At 43.1% G+C, this 19,597-nt stretch overlaps 1 protein-coding gene across 2 annotated transcripts; it reads left to right on the forward strand.

The window, feature by feature from the left end:
- The first annotated feature begins 5,105 nt into the window (after window positions 1-5,105).
- Window positions 5,106-18,138, forward strand: LOC104965856 (protein NDRG3). 2 transcript variants are annotated; one of them, XM_010794888.1, is made up of 16 exons: window positions 5,106-5,479; window positions 9,008-9,113; window positions 9,245-9,365; window positions 9,873-9,935; window positions 10,028-10,088; window positions 11,587-11,673; window positions 12,775-12,831; window positions 14,057-14,160; window positions 14,292-14,357; window positions 14,452-14,503; window positions 14,586-14,633; window positions 14,726-14,761; window positions 14,846-14,897; window positions 16,091-16,129; window positions 17,109-17,288; window positions 17,590-18,138. In XM_010794888.1, the coding sequence occupies exons 1-15, from the start codon at window positions 5,429-5,431 to the stop codon at window positions 17,279-17,281; spliced, it is 1,116 nt and encodes a 371-aa protein (XP_010793190.1). In that variant the 5' UTR covers window positions 5,106-5,428; the 3' UTR covers window positions 17,282-17,288; window positions 17,590-18,138. The 2 variants fall into 2 exon arrangements, with proteins under 2 accessions (XP_010793190.1, XP_010793191.1); XM_010794889.1 differs by lacking the exon at window positions 16,091-16,129 and having other exon boundaries at window positions 5,107-5,479.
- Window positions 18,139-19,597: the final 1,459 nt, after the last annotated feature.

The raw sequence follows: 19,597 nt of genomic DNA on the forward strand, positions 1-19,597 counted from the left end.
TGTCCCTTTGTTCTGTGCCCTCTGTCTTATTGTAATAAGTATTCCTCCTCTCGTTTCAGAACTCCATGCTCCCCGCCCCCTCACAAAGCTTTGTTATGCCCTGATTTAGGGGGATGCTGTTGTGTAAGAAGGAGGGGGTTGGGGCTTTCTGCCTTCCCCCTCCTTGTTTACATGCCCTACATTCATCCTCACAGGCACGTTAAGTAATAGACATTGATAGTGAGTGATCCACCACTCTGTCTTTGGGTAGACCGTTATGTATTGGATTGAAATGATTGGCTCTGTTTTTATATTAAACCTATTACATTGAGGTTTTCTTTGTTTTGCATGGATGTATATTGTAGTCACTTTTTAGTTGTAATTCTGTGGACTGCAGATCATGTGTCCTGATATGAAAAGCTAACATCCAATCACATTAGTGGTTCTGGATATACGTTATAAGAAGTAAGCATTGCGATTGCTTGTTGCTCTAAACACAAAGCCTCTCTCCCCTGTGCTAATACCAAACCCTGCAATAATGGCATCGTGCCATCAAAGTAAATACACCGTGGACTTATTGGACTCATCCTCCTCTGCAGAGCTTTAAAAATAATGTGGCCAGTTGTTCAGTTAGAACACTTCCCCTAGAGACTGTCCTTTTTTTAGTACATGTCGGGAAGAGAAATAAAAGTGCAGCGATTCCACATATCTTTTTATAGTCGTGTCAGAAAGAGTCTTCTACGGCAAGATGTGATTGTTTCTGTGTTACAGAAGCTGCGGCATTTCAACCACACAGTCAGATCTTTTGATGTGTTAATGTGGGAATAATTATCATTAAAGAAAAAAGCTGGATTGGCCTTGAGCGGGCACTGTTCCAGATCTTTCTTTGATGGTTTCTCTGCGTCGGGAGCGGGGATGCCAGCCCTCCTCCTCCTCCCCCTCCTCCTCTTCGTTAGCAATTTGCTTTTCCTTGCAAGGAGTCTCCCACTGGCGAGCATTCTGTCTGCTGTGTTTCATGAGCATCAAGGCAGCAAAGGGTTAAATCTTTCCTCCCTCTCACTTTCTGCAGTCATGGCTGCATCCAGCATCCCAGCAGAGCTAAACATAGCTCCTGCAGGCATAGGAGGAGAGGATTGCATGCTAGCAGGAGCATGCTACATGCTCTAATCCTGTCTACATTGTCACTGAAACATTAGCATTCATCACATGCTGCAGCTGCTCATCATTGGAGTGCCATATTCCTTTGCACTCCCCCTCTATGGGATTCATATCAACTGCTGCAGTTGTACTTTAAAGGCACAATTGAACCAGAATTGTTTTCAGAGGAATTGAGGCAGACTTAAGTGTATTCAACCTATTTTCCATGGCAGCCATTTTGACCTCACCCAGTCACATTCAGGAGTCCAAAGGAATTATTCAGACAGATCCTTGTAGGGCTGTTTGGGATGTTTTTGAACACTGTGTGAACTCGATGGATAGAATACCTGTCCTCTTTCATGGAAGACATTTCTGCATATCAAACCAGTAAAAGCACAGGTTCTTAAATAATAACCGAATTGCATATAGAATATCATTTGAATAGAGCTTTTCCTACAATGAAAAGACACAATGTCTCTTGTGAAAAAGGCCTTATGTCAAATGAATTCAAATCTTAAGAATAACTAGAACTTGTTATTTTATATAAAGAGCAGCAAGAAAATATCATCTTCCTTCTGAATTTTTTGATGAAAATGTATGTATTGTTTAGTTTTAAAGGGGAAACATTCTGAAACAAAGGAGTTAGCTATCCTGAATAGCAATTTAGAAAATATTCCCAGTCTCTGGGATAAGTTGCAGTATCCCCGTTGCAAGCTGTTTAACCCAAAAGATTGATTATATAAAAATGTATTCCTCACACATGAGTCAATGTTTGCTTCTTCCACTCAGTGTAAAATATATAAAATGGAATATACTTTTTGCTATGTTAATCTTAAGCATGTTCTGTGTAGGACAGGCTTCTGCTTGCTGGTTTTACATGAACTGATATAAGCTCCAATGTGATGTCAAAAGTCTCTCGATTTAAATATGGAGCATTATACAATTGCAGCTGACTACCACAATCTAATCAGTTTAGTAATATAAAAACTACTAGAGCGTACATGCAGTTCAAGGCAGCAGACATCATAAGAATATATATTGTGTTTGGGGGAGGGCTCCTCACGGGGGTCACACCATCACTCTAAGAGACGATGTGACATTCCTGCAGCTGGAGGACAAATCCAGCTGCTCTCCTCTAGACTACAACTAAAGCTCCTACTAGAGGCGCCCATAGGTACTGCAACATATCACACCCTCTGCACCTGCAGGAGGAGGGCGGTTATAGTGGGTGGTGGTGGTGAGGTGGGGTCAGAGAGGAGAACATGGAGGGTGTGGTACTGCAGTTTTGACCAGATGTCTTGCTTACGCCACAGAGTCGTGAGGAAGGTGTGACTCAGCCTCAGCCACCCTTGAGACCGACTGGGTTTTAAAGTGCATACTCTGGAACACCAGGTTACTTCATGGAAATGGAAATAGCTGACTGTTCATTTTAAAAATAGAACATCTCAGGGTGGATGGTGTTTGTGGTGGAGAGCAAAACGTTGAGATGGATCTGAATGAATGTGATGTTTTAGCTTGTAAGCTTGTAATTGGGACTATTAGATTATTTATATTATACTATACATTACACTGCACTTTAATACCATCCAGAAGGTTTGCACTTCTGGTTATATGCTAACTGCATTTCATTGTCATAGTTATTGTACTCTGTGCAATGACAATACAGTTGTATCTAATTTAATATGAGATAATTGTTTATTACATTTCATTTAGCCGAACATTTTTACAAATCAACCTACAATAAGTGCATTTAACATGAAAACACAACCTCAAAAAAGCAAGAATCCTGCAAGTACATTAGTTCTCAATAGGCCAAACCATTGTAATTGCTAACCTGTGAGGCAGCAGAAGATGTGTAGATATCTGCTGTCTTGATATAAATGGTGAACTCGTTCCACCATTTTGGAGCCAGGAGAGCTAACAGGCGTGATTTTGTTGAGGTGTCCCATGGTCCCACGCCAGTGAGGGAGTAACGTGCGCTAAAATGTGTTGTTAGTCATTAAAGGTTTGTCATTTCCTGGTTATGTCCGGTTTTGTTACATTTTTGTCTTTTTGACCTTGTAACGTTGCTACACAAAGACAAGTAGAAGTTTTTCAGACAAATGGCTGCCAAGTCATGTCTTTTGCTTTCTTGTGTTCTTCACTGTCTCAGTAAGCCCAGCAGAGGGCGCCATAAGCCTGTTCACTGCGTGGCTCGAGGCCTGTGTGATGGTTTTTTAGTCCACTATGCTTCACTGTTGATCTATTTTAAATGTGTTATGTCGCAGATATGTAGTCTGAGACGGATTGTAAAAATGTCCTTTGTCATGTGATACTTCATGTCATGACAAATGAACACAGTTTAATAAAAGTTTCCTATGCTTGTTGTGCATGTTTAATATGCTTGGACATCTTTTCCATGTTTGAGGTGTCCCTCATTTGTTGCTGTCCTTGAGGGTTCTCCTTTTCCCCCCTGTTCATCGTGGGGTTTCCCTGGGGGATTCTCCTTGTCCGCTGTGAGGGTCTAACGATAGAGGGCGTTGCATGCTGTACACAAATTAAAGCCCCTTGAGACAAATGTGTGATCTGTAATACTGGGCTATTAGAATCAAATCAAATTGATGTACTCGAGGTAATAAACCTCAGATTCTGGCAGTGTCGATGCAAAGCTCTATCTAGAACTAGCTTTGCAGATCCGAGCGTCATTGCATGGCCGTCTTGCTACTCAGACTGCGGAGTCCTGCTGAGACACAATGACACAGTGTGTGACCTTTATTCAGTCAGTGTGTGACACAAAGAGGCTCCTGCTCTGTCGAGGAAACGGTAAACATGTGTTCAGTCCCACACACAATCGTCATGAGTTGATGTGACCCATAACATCATAATCTGGTGTAACGTCACAGTATACGTCAAATGAGGCTCGTTCGCACCACAATGTGCCTTGAATAAACACACCGTAAACAATTTGTTTTTTGCAAACCATGCACTGCAAAATTAAAAAAATGTGTCTGGGAAAGCAATACATGCATCAAAAATAAATATGATCCATATGTATTTGGATTCCTCAAAAGTTCAGATGTTATTTTTTTATGTTTTCTGTATTAAATTGTTTGTCTAGTCTGCATATCGTGTTTATTTGCTGAAATACATGCATTACATGTGTGTCAGTGGCACCCTCTGTGGGTTAGGACAGGGAACATTTAGAGGAGAGTTTGCAACCAAACATGCTGCTATACCAACCCACCAATGAAGTCCCCCTTCTCTCTGTAAGCCCACCCACTCTGTGCTGTCTGCATGTTAGTTATTGGCTGCACAGAGCTGTCTGTCTCCCACAGAAGCGTGACTCTCTGCTCTGCTAGCAGATGACAGAGGAGAGTAGATCAATAAACTATGTGGATCAAATGATTCAGAGACGGGTTCAGAGGAAATGGATCCTCTCATGTAGGGTTGGGTATAAAAATAGTAGCTCGTTGTGGGTTTTTCTTTCCAGTAAGCCTGCAACATAATGAGGGTTATCTGCTGAATATCAATACCCAGATGAACACTGGAGCTAGTGCTGCAGTGACATTTGCAGCAGAGCTATTGATGGGGCATGCTGCATTTTACACTACTCTTTTCTGCAAGGTTATATCTGGGTCTGAGGTGTTGAGGTGTGAGTTATCCGGAGGCTGAGGTCACTCACTGTCTCCCCCCTCAGCAAGGTGAAGCTAACGTGAATCTGGGCGCTTGTTGCTAAATCTCAGCAGCCATTTTGCTGATGCAGCCCAGGGAAGCTGTCAAAGTCAGCCTCCTCTCTCTCCACTTTATCACGCTGTGACGTCAGCAGCCCGCCTGTTTTCCAGGTCTGCCTCTGCACCCCATCACCCCCTCTTCCATCCACCCTCCCCCTCCTCTTTTCTCCTCTAAGCGCCACCCCTCTCCCTCTACCCACCTGACCCGCTGCAATCCAATTAGACGCACCGGTGGCTGGATGCACGGACGCGCTGTGACTACAAAGCACAAACTGCAGTCTCACTCTCCTCCCCCTCTCGGTCTCTTTTTCCCTGCTCTCTTTCCCACATCCTCTCTTGTTCTCTCTGCATCTTATCCGACCCCTCCTCTTTCTTCTGCTTCCATTCAGATTATTTACCCATCTCCTCCTCACTTACCTCTGCTGTGTCTTTCTCCTCCCTCTCTTCTCCGTCTTCCTTGTCGCTGCTGCCTCACCCTCACATCCCTCCCTTCCTATCACACTCCCGCCCTCCTCCTCCTCCTCCTGCTCTTGGAGACCTTCAGAGCTGCCCAGCACACACTTGCACATAGCATAACACTCTGCTCTCCTGCGTGGGAAAACATGTCAGCTATTCTGGACCTGGACCAGATTGCATGCTCTGGGAATGGAGTGGTGAGTGACAAATGCATCTTGCCTGCTATGACACACCTGGCTTGGTCCTTGCAGATTCATATTGTGGTGGTGGGGGGGTTGTTGTGCGGGTTCCCTAAAGCAGGGGACAGCAGCTGGCTCTGGGAAGGGAAAAGCTGGTGGGGGTCTTTCCTGGCTTGCCTGTCACCACCTTTAGCAGACGGCTGTGACTTTGGGCTTTTTCTGTGTGTGTGTGTGTGTGTGTGTGTGTGTGTGTGTGTGTGTGTGTGTGTGTGTGTGTGTGTGTGTGTGTGTGTGTGTGTGTCACAGCGCCCGTGTGTGTGGTCTGCAAAGCCTAAACATGCTCAGGGCGCAGTGGTGCATTTTAATGTGAGGGTATGAAAGATGCATGTGTTCAGTGTCNAGTGTCTCTGAATCTGCAAACGCCACAACAAAAATGATGATGATGTGTACGTGCCGTCAGTGGGGTCGTTCTGTGTTGCGTGTTCCAGTGCGTCTCAAATGAGTATTTTCAGGTCTTTCAATAACTGCAGGAATGCGTGTTTTGCCTGAGAGCGGCTGCAGATGGCTCATAGTGCCAGCATTGTGTTTTCTAATTCTGTTATCACGTAGAACAAGCAGGGAGGTCACTCACCCCCTACACACACTGCACGACAAAAATCACTGCTGCAGAGACTTTGTGCAGAGAGTTAGCAGTTTCCTCCCCCTGCTTCATGATGTGTGCTGCAGGCAGGGGGGCTGTGTTTGTGGCAAAGAGAGTAGGGGGACATGTACCTGGGATGATCCCGCTGGAGAACATGCATACAGTACACATGACATGTGTGTCTGTGTTGCATCCTGTGTGTACGTTGAATTCCTTTGCACCCTGATGGGGGGCCTGCTTGGTGTTTCTTGCCCTGTAATGCTGCTCTCTGGTGAGATTGATGCCGGTCCTGGCAGGGCGTGGAAAACAGGCAGGAGGGGGAGGAGGGATTGATAAGAGAGGGATTGCGGGAAGAGGAGCAGACTGACACATTGCTCTCCTTTTTTTTAACCTCCTTCACCCTCCTTGATGGTGGGAGCACACACCCAAATGCCTCATGAAGCCCCTCTCCTCAAAGCACAACCCCCTACTCTGTATTCCTCTCTCACCTGCCCCTAAAACATCCACACACACTTATTGTCCTTCTACTAGTCGCCATGGATGTATTAAAGACAATAAAAGGGTTCCAGTGCTCTCCTTCTGTAGCTGTCCAGGCCAGCCGCCACACCCCGTGTCTGATTTCTTGAGATGCTGCGGTGTGTACACACACATGTATCTGTGAAAGTAAATGGTGGGAGGCAGCACTCCCAGATCAATACAGCTATGTCACCATGCCAGGAGCTAAATGGATAAATAAAGGGTAATCTCTCTTCATGATTCTCTACCTCTTGTTCTTTTTGCCAGCACATGATTGGAAAGGCATGATAAATTAATGCGGCCCTTCTGTTTCAAGACGCATCCTTCTCTTAGTCATACAGGACTCCTCCTGTCTTCTCTTTTTTCTCTGTCCCTGCTTTCACGCTCCATTTTCTCCAAACCACCTTCCAGGCTATATTTTAGTTGTATCTAATCATCTCCCCCCCCCCCCCACTAGGTTCCCATCACCTTTTTTTAAATGTATTGCCTATCTCTGGACCGGCGTACTTGCCTGCTTTCTTCAGCGAATGTTCAGTACATGACAGAAGGCCTGCGTTTGCACCCGTGCGTTTGCCTTGTTTCTTAGAGCAAAGCCTCCAGTGCCCTTGACTCTGTCCTTGTGTCAAAGCTAGACAATTCTGCAGTAGCAAATTGAGTCTATTACAGGTTGTTCTGCACCCCCACCAGGCCGAGGTTGCAGAGTCACTTCATTATCTCCTGTGGAAAGGTCTCCGATAAGTGCAAGGCTAACTGTCCGCAACACAGTATCTCCATGGTTTGTTCCATCTCCGGTTGAGAGGTTACATTGTAGCACACAGACTGTGAGCGTTTCGCATGGTTTTCATGTTTTGTGCCACTGCCTTATCTCTATAGCAACTCCCACACAACGAGGATATCTGAGTTGGTCGCTGACGAGAGCAGCATTTGTTCCTTTTGTGTTACTGTGTCCACTACAGATTGCAGATGTATATTGCTGCAGCCTCGTCCTTGAGAAAGTAGCTTCACCACCTCTGTGGAGAGTGTGACACACATCCATGGGACAAATGTCTGCAGTGGCGAGCAGGAGGGGGACCCAGTCGGACTCTGTGTCTGTCAGCCGTAACCGGTGCCTCTCGTCCGCACACGCTCTCTTTATTATTGATGACCAGTGGGCCTTGAGACCAGACGGGCACTCGGCTACGCCCGTGCAGTTCACACTCACACACACACGTAGCTATGTCATGCTGACCTTGGGTGTGTTTTCGTGATGCTGTGATTCTGAATTTATCACTTCCTGTATATTTTATCGCTTCCCGTTATGTCACTTCCTTTATCACTGGCTCATGAAACATTCATGATGGCCTCTCGGCGTTTTCTTTGCCATGTCATCTTTTAACTAATCCCCCTGATTTATCTTGATCACATTTCACAGTCTTCCAGTGGGTGTCAGCTAAAACCATTGAATGTATTCTTTGCTCATGTTGGATAGGTGAAGATATTCAAACCAAGGCTATGTAGGGAAGGGAGCTGGTGTGAGCGCTTGGAATTTTAATGGATTCTGCAAAGACATTTTACTTTTGCAGAGTCATACTTGTGAATGCACTGTGAGTTTCAGACCCTCGGATGAATGCACTGAAAAGACTTTCCCAGTGAGCCTATATTCGGTGCTTTGTTTGTCCAAGGCTACAAGGAATGTGTGCTGGAGGAGAGGTGCATGCTTTGCATCCTGAATCTGAGACTCCAATGTTGTCGACAATGGCTGATTGCTTTAAGGAAACCTGCTGTTTTCCAGCCTTGATAAAGCATTGTGGTAATTGTTTCTCAAAGCTGAAACTATCGTATGTCACTAGTAACATTGTGTGTGCAGCCTGAGCGAATGTAGCTCGTCTCTCAATGCAATAGAGCTCCATTAGTGTCCAAATATTAGCGCTGTTCCATTGCGTTTGATGACATCCACTACAATGAACATGGACACATGTTGTAGATTTGGAAACAGCCCTCAGCTGCATCTCCAGTGATCCTTTATGGGTTGTTCAGCAACACTGAGCATGCTCAAGGAAGGATGTAGTTCCCGATACTCCTCTGCTAGTTTGGCAAGCTGAAAATAACTGAACTGCAAAGAGATATGACACCAAATGGCTCCTTTTATTATGATTGTAGTAGTTTTTGGACAATGCTGGAGTTTTGGGGCAACAAATCTTTATAAGGCTTCAAAGACAGAATTGTTGTTTATTTATTACTTGAGCCATAAACAAATTGGTATGTGCCGTCATTGGCTGTCCTGTATCAGACGACTCACGTGTCACATTAAAAGAGGGGAATACTTCGTCCTCTGTTTAAGCTTTTTCTCTTTACACCGAATACGCACATCATTCCTAACCCATTCTCTTTCTTCTTCTCTGTGGCTGCAGGAGCATGACATAGAGACTCCCCATGGCGTTCTCCATGTGACGATGAGAGGCGTTCCCAAGGGCAACAGACCCGTCATCCTCACCTATCACGACATCGGCCTCAACCGTGAGTCCGCCAAAAATAGACTCATCGATACACAATGTCCTGGATGTGATGACAGCGTTTAGTTTTAGCTTCTGACGGTCCCACATGGCTCCTCTGCAACGATTCATCTCCTTAACTTTCTCCCTTTCTAGACAAGTCATGCTTCAACACCCTGTTCAACTACGAGGACATGCAGGAGATCACGCAGCACTTTGCAGTGGTTCACGTGGACGCGCCCGGGCAGCAGGAGGGTGCCCCTCCCTTCCCCAGCGGGTGGGTTTCACACGCACTTAACTCCCTTAAATGGAGACTCAGTTTTAAATGCTGCAATCCATTTGTTCAATTGAGAATGGAACCCTATCCTGTTAATAACAAAAGAAACATTTGAGCTAGGGCTGTGCGATTATGGCAAAAATCATAATCACGATTATTTGGGTCAATAATTGATATCACGATTATCCATTTACTTTGAAAACATCCATTTATTGAAAAAAATATTTGAACAATATGTTTTTAACAGTTGATTACCCTGAACTTTAAGTATAATTCAACTGATAAACCAATACAAATAAAAAAATATAATAATCGTTTTATTTCGATTACGTTGTTTTCGTAATCGTTGCAAGCCAAAATCAAGATTAAAATACGATTAATTGCACAGCCTTGATTTGAGCTTTTCAATTTGTCATAAACTCAATTCCTTTTGATTAATTCAAACGTGATGAAATGACCTCATACTCACTTTTGACATCGACTTTCATGTATTTAATCTGTTTCCAGTTATCGCTACCCCACCATGGAGGAGCTGGCTGAAATGCTGCCCTCTGTGATGACTCAGCTAAAGTGAGTGTGCCCTGTGTTGAGCTGATCGATGATCATGTGCATTAATTGACCATTTGTCGACAGTCTCGCTGTAACCAATGGTTTCTCCGCAGGGTCAACAGCATGATCGGCATCGGCGTGGGAGCAGGAGCCTACATCCTCTCGCTCTTTGCAGTGAGTCCCCATCAGGACCAGAGTATCTTCAAACCCTTTATTTCTCCCCCTCCGATCTGTTTTCGCCTGTTCTAATAGCTGTAGGATTTCAGGCCACACAGCTTGTTGAACATTCAAGCCTCCCATCAAAGCCCACACAGGCCAGCAGGTCTCTCCACAGTCTGCTGCATTCGCCGTCACTCCCGAAAAGATGAATCACCTTGGCGATTTCTCTCCTTTTCACTTGCTTACGTCTTGCTTCTGCACTCAAAGCATTTGTACAATGGAGCAGAAAGAGCCAGAAGTGACAGAGAGATGAATTATAGAAAGAGAGGATGGTGGTCTGGGGTAAAAAGGGAACAGGATTAGCAGGAGCACCAGCAGTTTCTCTAAGGAGAGTCGGCTCTAGTCTAGAATTAAAGAAGACAATTGATTCTGAAATGCATTTGCTCCTGCCGCCTTGGAACAAAATGGGTTTACCCTTTTATAGATTTATAGCAGCTGTTGCATTTGCATCGTGTCGAGAGCAGCCTCTGCAGTGTTCCCTCAGCACCGAGTGAGATGGATCTTAGATTTCCCCAGACATCCTCTTTCTGTTTTCAGGCTATTCCAAAACCGCACCCCTTAATTTAGAAGCCCAGTTTTCCATCGCATTGTTTTATGTCTCTTAATTGGAACGAACAGACATTCTTCACTTTATGTCATATAGGAGAACACTGCAGTGGATTTAATCTGTGTGGGCACTGTTCAAATTATTCATAAAACCCTGGGGAATAAGATTACAACGTTTTCATTTTGAAGATGAAGCATCGGGTAGGCAAAATGATTTTAGTTCACTGACAAAACTACACTGTAAGTTTATACACGGGGGGTCCGCGGGGTCTTAAAAAGTATTAAAAGTTGATAAATCAATTTAGCGAAAATGAAGGCTATTAAAAAGTATTAAACTGCATTTTCCAAGGTATTACATTTTGTAGCTTTTTTTCAATAAGTATATAAATTGTCCAAAGAGGTTGTATTCTACAGTCTGCCTGAATGTAATCATTGCGTAGGTGTGTAGTGTGATTCTGTGGAGTTTATTTATGGCATCCTGTTGGATTTGACATCATCTGAACAGGACATCGCACGCTCACTGCTTGATAGCCCGTGAAGGTCCGTTGACGCCGGTTGTTAAACAACATCGTTATGGGGAAATGCAAGTCTGCGTCCAAATGGTTGGAAGATAAAGAGGAAGGACAATCAATACTGTATATAGTCAATGTGAGGTAAAGTGTTTCCCCAAGGTAACCGGTTAAAACTCTAAAGTGGCGATGAGGTCTTAAAATGTAGGAAAGGGTCTTTAAAAAAGGTCTTAAAAGGTTTTCCATTTGAGTTCAGGATTCCTGCATATACCCTGATACAAGCGTGAAAGCTGTAGTCGCACCACAGGACGCATAATGCAAGAATACGCCCATGTAGGAATATCTTATTTATCTAAATGTTTAACAAGTTGGACCTGACATGCATCCTTCCCCCCCAGCTGAACCACCCCAGCCTGGTGGAGGGTCTGGTTCTGATCAATGTGGACCCCTGTGCCGAGGGCTGGATCGACTGGGCCGCTTCAAAGGTCAGTATCACCGCTGCAGCATCCTCAGTGCTCTCTGCAACATCAAGCTATTTATACTGAGCACACTTGAATAATTGAGCAGCCATTTCAGTTTCCTGCCATTTGTCAGGTTGTTATTGATTAATGCCGTACCCTAAACACACTATTTCAGGCTCACTGTTGTATATCATTCATGCTTAGCATAGTTTATTATATATAATGCAAGAACTAAATAAGATGATATAATACTGGGTGCTGACTCAGAGCCACCGATTATACTCACTATATACTTGTTATAATAACAGTATTGTTATGAGTAAAATAACTTAAAGTCTTTACTAAGATTTAAAAAGAACTTGAGAAAAGTGTAAGATTAACAAGTGTTGGATTAATGTAATGAAAAACCCAGGTAGGGACTGTAATCCTGTTTTCATTTGATTATACCTGCAGTGCTCGGGTACTCAAAGTTCAAATCAAATGTAAGCTTCTTATTTGACTGGACAAACTTTTTTTGATTATATTCAACGTTATTGTCATTTCACATATTCAAGTGTAGTACAACAAACATCACTACTAATGCTTATTCATTTATTTCAGTTTCAGTTTGAGTGTAATCATTTGCTTTAAGTGCAGAACAAGATGGGTCACAATAACGTGTGTGTGTGTGGGTTAGTTAGTGAGTGTGGTTAGTATGGTTTGTGTGTGACTGTGAGAACATTCTTTGTCGTGTTTTTGTTGAGCGCAGTTATGTAGGAGTGGGCTTGACATGACCTTCGTCCCACATACTTTAAAAACAAAACGCTTCATCTGTTCTTTTGTTTTTATTTTGCTCAACCAAGCCAAATGTAAAAAAAGAAACATGATAGAGAGATGACGTCCTTTACTAAAAAATAACGACTTCGTTTTTTATGGAAAGTAACAGTAATGATGGAGAAAGGGACAGAGAGACAATATTACTATTTCTTTAACATAATGCTGCCTCTTTGTGTATCGTCTTCTTTTATAAATGTCAAAATCCAACATGAAATCAGTGAATACACTTCTTTATAAACCTCATGAATAAATAAATGATAAACCAGCTGTTGTCCCCGTCTTCTCACCTGGATGCTCCTCTCTGTGCAGCTGTCTGGATGGACCAGTGATCTGGTGGATATCATCATGTCTCACCACTTCAGCGCCGTGAGTCTCTCCTTCACTACTTCACTCTTCATGTGCTTTGACCTTTCTCATTGACAATTTGAAACACTTACTGAACCTCAAGAGGCTTTTCCTGATTTCCCTAGACAGTTAGCTTCATCTCGCTCTTATGAGGAGCATTTACTAATTATCCTATTTCTGTCATCCTGTCAAATAGATACACTGGTAGATTGTAACATGTGGATTACACACTCCCAAGCTAATTCAAGAAGAATAGATTGGCAATAAATTGCCGCTAATGTTTTGCGAATAAATGGAGCCTTTGCACCAAGAACACAGCAGGCAGCACGGTAGCTGAGAGGAAGGACATTTTCAGACCGTAAGCTAAAGGTCCTGACCCGTGAGGTACAGAGGCATTCCTCAAAACATAAGGCAAGGGATTTAAGACTTAGGGCAAGGTCACAGTGCGCTGCTTGGGATTTAATATCTCAGTCTGTCCGTGCTGTTTTCAGAAGCATTCCTTGAGATTGTAAAAGACAAAGTCATTATTTTACATGTTACGCAGCGTCCACACGGCGGCGTGAGTTGACGCTTACCGGTGGACGTGTCTGAAACTCGACCAACAACCAATCACATGAATCTCCCGCCCCGGACACACAAACACGCGGTTTGATTGGCTAGAGCTTGTACTAGCGTATGATTTGATTGGCTGACGCTTCCGTCAAAGCTGCTAAAGTTGAACATTGCTCAACTTTTGAAGCGAGCAAAGCGAAGCGACGGAACCACAATGCAGTTCGGCAAAGCGTGACGTCACCCCATTCAAAGTGAATGGGCAGAAGCGTTGAAGCTTCAACGCACGCCGCCGTGTGGAAAGGACACGAGAAATATCATTCAGTGCTATGATCATGAATGCCCTAAAAACGAACCTTCATATCTCTGTAGGCACTAAAACATTTCATTGTAACTGCATGGCCATTAGCCCTGGTCTGTGTGAATTGGACTATTCATGCTTTGAGGCTCATTTGCATAGAAAGGTGCCAATTTTTAACTCATTTAAATACATCCATAGGAGCTCCAAGACTTTTCTTTGCCTGGCAACACAGGCAGGGGTCCATTACACTTTTTTTTGTCGTATTTGTGCAGGTTAAGTGACGGCCTAAAAAATCTCTCTCAATCTTTTTGTGAGCTAGACGTACTGGATATACAAATCCAACAGCTTGTCTGAAAGACACATTTCATTGAGGTTTTACTCCGCCCTTTCCCGCAGGATGAGCTGTCCGACAACCTGGAGCTGATCCAGACCTACCGCCTCCACATCGCTCAAGACATCAACCAGGACAACCTGGCCCTCTTCTGTGGCTCCTACCAATAGTATGATAACATACATTAGTATACACTGTCCATTTGTTCACACATGTATTGTGTCTCCATCACATTTCATTGTTCTAAGATGTGGAAAAGTAGATCTGAATAACTAATCGTATTTTGTCTCCCTGCACCAGCCGTCAGGACCTTGATATCGAGAGGCCAATCGTGGGTCTGAACGAGGACACAGTTAAAACACTAAAGTAGGTTTTGAGACAAAGAAGACACAAATAAAATGTTTTTATCTCAAAATGCCATGTTTTGAAGATATTTACGTTTCATATTCTTCCCGTCCAGATGCCCTGCGTTGCTGGTGGTCGGTGACACGGCCCCTGCTGTGGAGGCTGTGGTGAGTCACACTGTTCATCTCAGGGAGAAGCTCTGCTGTTATCTTTTCTTTCTTTAACTCAGCTTCTCATTTCTGTCTTTAGGTGGAGTGTAATTCCAGGTTAAATCCAATCAAGACTACACTGCTAAAGGTGAAGCTATTCATTTGTTGACAGATACATATATGATGTAATTACTTTGGCTGTAAAAGAAAATGTATTCATTAAAATGATCTTTTTTCTAGATGGCTGATTGTGGAGGCTTACCCCAAGTTGTGCAGGTTCGTTTTACAGGTTTCTTTTGTTCATACAGCATTTATTTCATCTAATATATCTTCTAACTTTGATCCTTCATCTGTTCACAGCCAGGGAAACTTGCTGAGGCCTTCAAGTACTTTGTTCAGGGAATGGGCTACAGTAAGTGCACATGTCTTTTGCTACTTGCTGTTAAAAAAACAAAAATACAAAATGATACCGGTTGAAACTTGTCGAATCTATATCGAACGTCCAAGAATTGTTTACAGGCCAACACCTTTTTAGGTCTGACGTGTTTGTGGTCGAGGTTTTTCAATGTTCTCTGCAGAGTTTCCTGTTGACGTGACTGCTTTGCCAACAGTTGCTTAAATGAGGATTGTTTTGGCTCCAGGCTCGTATGAGCTGTGGCTAAACACCCCTGCTGATGGGGTTTGGCCTGTGGCCAGCAGTGTATGAAAAGACAGGCTTTTTGTCAGGCTGGTCACGGAGAGGCAGCCCAACGGCGCGTTGGATGCTAACGCAGTTTCCTCTCTGCTCTTTGCAGTGTGTGGTCCCCACAAACCTCAGTAGGTGAGGCCTGAGTGCTTCAAGCATGACTGAAATGACAGAGTCACTCCAGATACGCTGAAGAACAATTCACTCCTGTTCAGTTCAGAAAATACCCTCTGTTTTGTTGCCTGGTGTGATTTTTCTTTTCCCTCCACAACTGTTTAATGATGCCGTCTCTTTCTAGAGAGTCATACTTAAACAGGCCTTCAGGTCATTCATCTGCAAAGAAAACATTTATTTCTAAAATGCAAACCAGACGGATGGATGTTTAATGTAGGTTTGCTTGCTCATACAGATGACTTCTGTCTGTGTGTGTGTGTGTACTTCTGTCATGCTAATTCTCTTTTGCTCTCTCCCGTTCCCAAACCCTTCACTGTGGGAGGCACCCTGGGGTGAAGGCAGTATGCCGGTGCCTCAGTGTTGCTTTAAAGGCCACCGAGTCCCCCTGTCGAGGAAATGCCACTGCAGGATTAAAAGTGATTAAAACGAGGTGTTTTCACGCAGAGAAAAGTGTGGGAAGTGAAAAAGCTCAACACCTCAGCATGTTAGCGAAAGCTGCTTTCCCCTCATTAACACATTGCCACAGTGTGAAACGCAAAAGAGAAACAGCCATAGAGTACAGAACATTTCTAGTTTGCACACGCTAAGATTTCTTACCGGTTGACAGAAAACAGATTTCTTATTTTGCCCTCAACGACCACGAGCTGCGACAGAGCCTCAGTCTGAGTCAGAGGGAAAAAGCAACGCACCAATTCAACATGTCTCCCTTTCTCTTCCTCTCTTCCTTCTTTAATGGTTGCTCACAGTTCCCTACGTTCTTCTCAGTCACCTGAGCAACGAATCAGGTATCAGGTTCTCGAGCAGCTGCCAGACTAGAATGCTTTGAACCCCAAAGGCCCTTAAACACTGCAGGGTGGATGAATGTCAGTGTATGCAGAAATTCTCCGGAGAGCGCTGTTTCAGATTGGAACTCGACAGCCGCTCAGTGTGGAGGATACAGTCGCTATCACACACAGGGAGACATCTCTTTGCACACTTTGACACACATTCATCTCCCTGTAGGAGTTCACTTTGCCCTTTCAGCATGGATCCCAGGTGTCCTATCTCTGTTGCATGACCTGCTGCTTCCTCCCTCACTTCAGTTGGATTGCCAATGCTGTGTTCTGCTGTTGTGTTGCTTTCATATTTTTATTTGTCAACAGTGGACACACATGCAATTATTTTATCTTACTTTTGTTTTGACTTAGTCGTCATATTTGAGATTGGTTTGCATGTTATACACTTTTGTTGTTGCTGCATCTGTGTATCTTTAAGTGTTCATGCTAGGGCTGCACAACATATGGACTGGTGCAATATCCAAATTACAGTAAGCGCAATATTTGGTAAATGTAAAAAAATATTGTTTATGTTAAGTATTGTGGTGCTGTGGAGTAATCCCAGCCTACAAATAGTATTATATAAAAGATCCACGTTGGGTACGCACCCTGTAAAAGAAAAAACACCTTGACCATTTAAGCATTTACTAATGATCATTTGAATAATGTTTAAAAAGAAAATGTAATTACCTCTAATATCGCAAATTATATCACAATCAAAATAGGTTTTATTACCAAGTAGATTTACACATAGGAGGAATTTGCTTTGTTGTAAATGGTGCATACAAAGACTAGAAGAATATGTTGTTATTTTAAAAGAGCAAACAATATATTGCAATATCTTTCGAAAACAATCGCACCCAGTCCTTCCTCCCAAACTGTGCAGCCCTCGCTCCCACACTGTCTCCGGCGCGCTGTGAGCTGAATATCAATGTGTTCTTCTCTTCAGTGGCGACAGCAGGAATGACTCGGCTGGCTCGCTCCCGCACCGCCTCCTCCTCCTCCATCACCTCCATGGACAGCAGTCGCAGCCGCAACAACCTCAACAGCCTGCTGGAGGGCAGCGCCACCGGGGGTCTGGACAACCAGGTCGGACCCCAGACCATGGAGGTCTCCTGCTAAACCCAAACCCCCCCACCCTCCCTCCCTCCCTCCCCCTGCACATTCCCATAGTAACTTATGTGCCCCTCTCTTTCTCTCTCCCCCTCTATCTATCTTTCTCTCACCCTGCAACTCAAACGCCAGCAGGATCTGTAATGTGATTAGAAAAGGATGTAATAAATATATTAACAGATGCATATTATTAAATATATCAAATTTAATACACTGTCAAAGTCACATTCCTGTACCTGATACCATGACTACAATCAAACGTGTTGTATATTCCAATGGTCAGACCATATCATTCACTCAACCCCTTGTATTTATTTATTTTCACGTTGTCTTTGTTTTAAATGTCTTCACACATACTGTAGACGTCCTCCACGTGTTCAAAGTAAGGTTTTTTTAAATGATGCAGTTCTACACCCGGCTCTCTCCTGTTGTGATCTCTAAACTCATTGATTCTGAGCCACTCTGTCTTTGTGTTTTAATCCCAAACGTTCTGCAATGTGAACTAGTCACAAAGTGCACAGAGGGATCACTCGACCTGCTGTAGCTGCAGAAATCAAGTGAAGGAGCATTGCAGACTGTAGCGCACTTTCATCTTATCTAAACTCAAGCTTGTGGAGTGAGCTGCTTTTAAAAACATGCCTGTAGTGTACCAGTGTTTCAGCATCACTCCACCTATTTTGTATTCTTTTTGTCACGAAGCTCATCTCCCTTTTTTCTTTCTGTGTTAATTTTTTTTTGTTCAGTGATTTTAACAAGTGGGTCATGATGTGAAAAGTATTGAGTCATTCTCTGAGGGGCCAGTGGTGCTTCTCACTGTCTGCTGATTCAACTCATTTATATTACTACTGAATAAAGCTTCAACATGACAGCTCGGCTGGTGTCTTCATTTATCAACACATGCAGGGGGGGGGAAGAGACTCTGATCTTTTACATAGTAGTTAAGTAAAACTATTAGTACCAAAATATACTTCAAGTACAAAAAGTAAAACTACTAATGTTCCCGTATGGCTCGTGTTATGATTATTATTGATGCATTAATGTCAATGTGGCACTTGGTAAAGGTGGGGATTATTTAAATAACTGGATATACTGCAGAGTAGCTTAACCTATAATAATACATAATGATGTATTGGTTGATTCATATTTAAGCAATAGCTCACGACAGGCCGTGGTATATGGTCATTATATCACAGATAAGGGGCGTGGTTCGGCCCTTGCATGCAGTTTACTGTTCAGCCCAACTGTATGCAGTTAAATCGACCGGACTTCTTTCTGCAGATGTGAGCGTCCTTAACAACGGTCAATAAGTCCTTGCTGCACATTATCCCGTACATGTTTCCATCTTTGTTAGTTATTTAGTTTCGTAACGGACGTAATGTAACAGTTGTAACGGTTGTAGCTTTTTCTCCGACGCGGAGGGATACTGACTTGTTGTGAAAAGTAACTACAATTCTACCCGTGATATACGCTCATTATATCACGGCTAAAAACCAATCAGATTGCTTGATTTGACTTGTCGGTTTTATAATCTGTATTATATCTCAATACCTGCAATGTAGCTAGTAATGAAATACGTTAAACAAATTTAGTGAAGTAATAGAATGCATCCAAAATGTAGTAAAAGTTGTAAATGTTACTTTCCACCACTGACAACAGGGCCAATAATTCAAAAAATGCACGAACATAACAATTATATATGTGAGCGAAAAAGTGTTGTGTGAATACTCATGTACTTTTCCTCTCCTCTTAGTGGAAAGGTGACTGTGGTGAGATACTTTCCAACCGCACTCGCTCTTGTTTCCTCGCAGAGTGACAGCCTAAGTTATATTTAGCACACGTCAAAATCAACAATGGTCCACTGCTCTGCAAATGAGATGATGAGATTGCCTTCAAACTAAAAATGTATACTGTTATGAGACTAAAGGGCTAAAGGTTAATGTGATGGATAATGCTTTTCTTAGTAGGCCTATTGTAGCTTCTCGCTTTTACAACTAGAATGTTCCTCAATTGCCGGTAAAGGAAATGAACCTCTCTCCTATATATAATGTGATTTCATGCAACAACCCTACTGTAAATACTTTTTGTAACACTGAAACCTAAACCATTTTATATAATACCTTATTGAAATACTTATGATACATACTAAAAGGGGCATTTAATGAATAAAATAATTTAAAAAATCAGTTTGGAGTTAGATAACACATCTACAAATGTGACACGCAGTGCAGAAACCGATTAGAGAAACATATACCGCACCGGAATGGAACGATTTGATTTTTGATTCAAATGTACTTTCCAATCGAGCTAACATGCAGTTGTTACAAC

The sequence above is a fragment of the Notothenia coriiceps genome, unplaced genomic scaffold (genome assembly GCF_000735185.1).
Source record: "Notothenia coriiceps isolate Sejong01 unplaced genomic scaffold, NC01 NC01_scaffold00037246, whole genome shotgun sequence".
NCBI classification, from domain to species: Eukaryota; Metazoa; Chordata; class Actinopteri; order Perciformes; family Nototheniidae; genus Notothenia; species Notothenia coriiceps.

What these genes read in the sequence shown, in the direction of transcription:
- LOC104965856 (XM_010794888.1), top strand. Translation starts at nt 5,429, where the DNA reads ATGTCAGCTATTCTGGACCTGGACCAGATTGCATGCTCTGGGAATGGA. An exon ending in GACACAGTTAAAACACTAAA is followed by an intron (nt 14,358 to 14,451) that starts GTAGGTTTTGAG and finishes CTTCCCGTCCAG; the next exon opens with ATGCCCTGCGTTGCTGGTGG. An exon ending in TGTTCAGGGAATGGGCTACA is followed by an intron (nt 14,898 to 16,090) that starts GTAAGTGCACAT and finishes GGTTGCTCACAG; the next exon opens with TTCCCTACGTTCTTCTCAGT.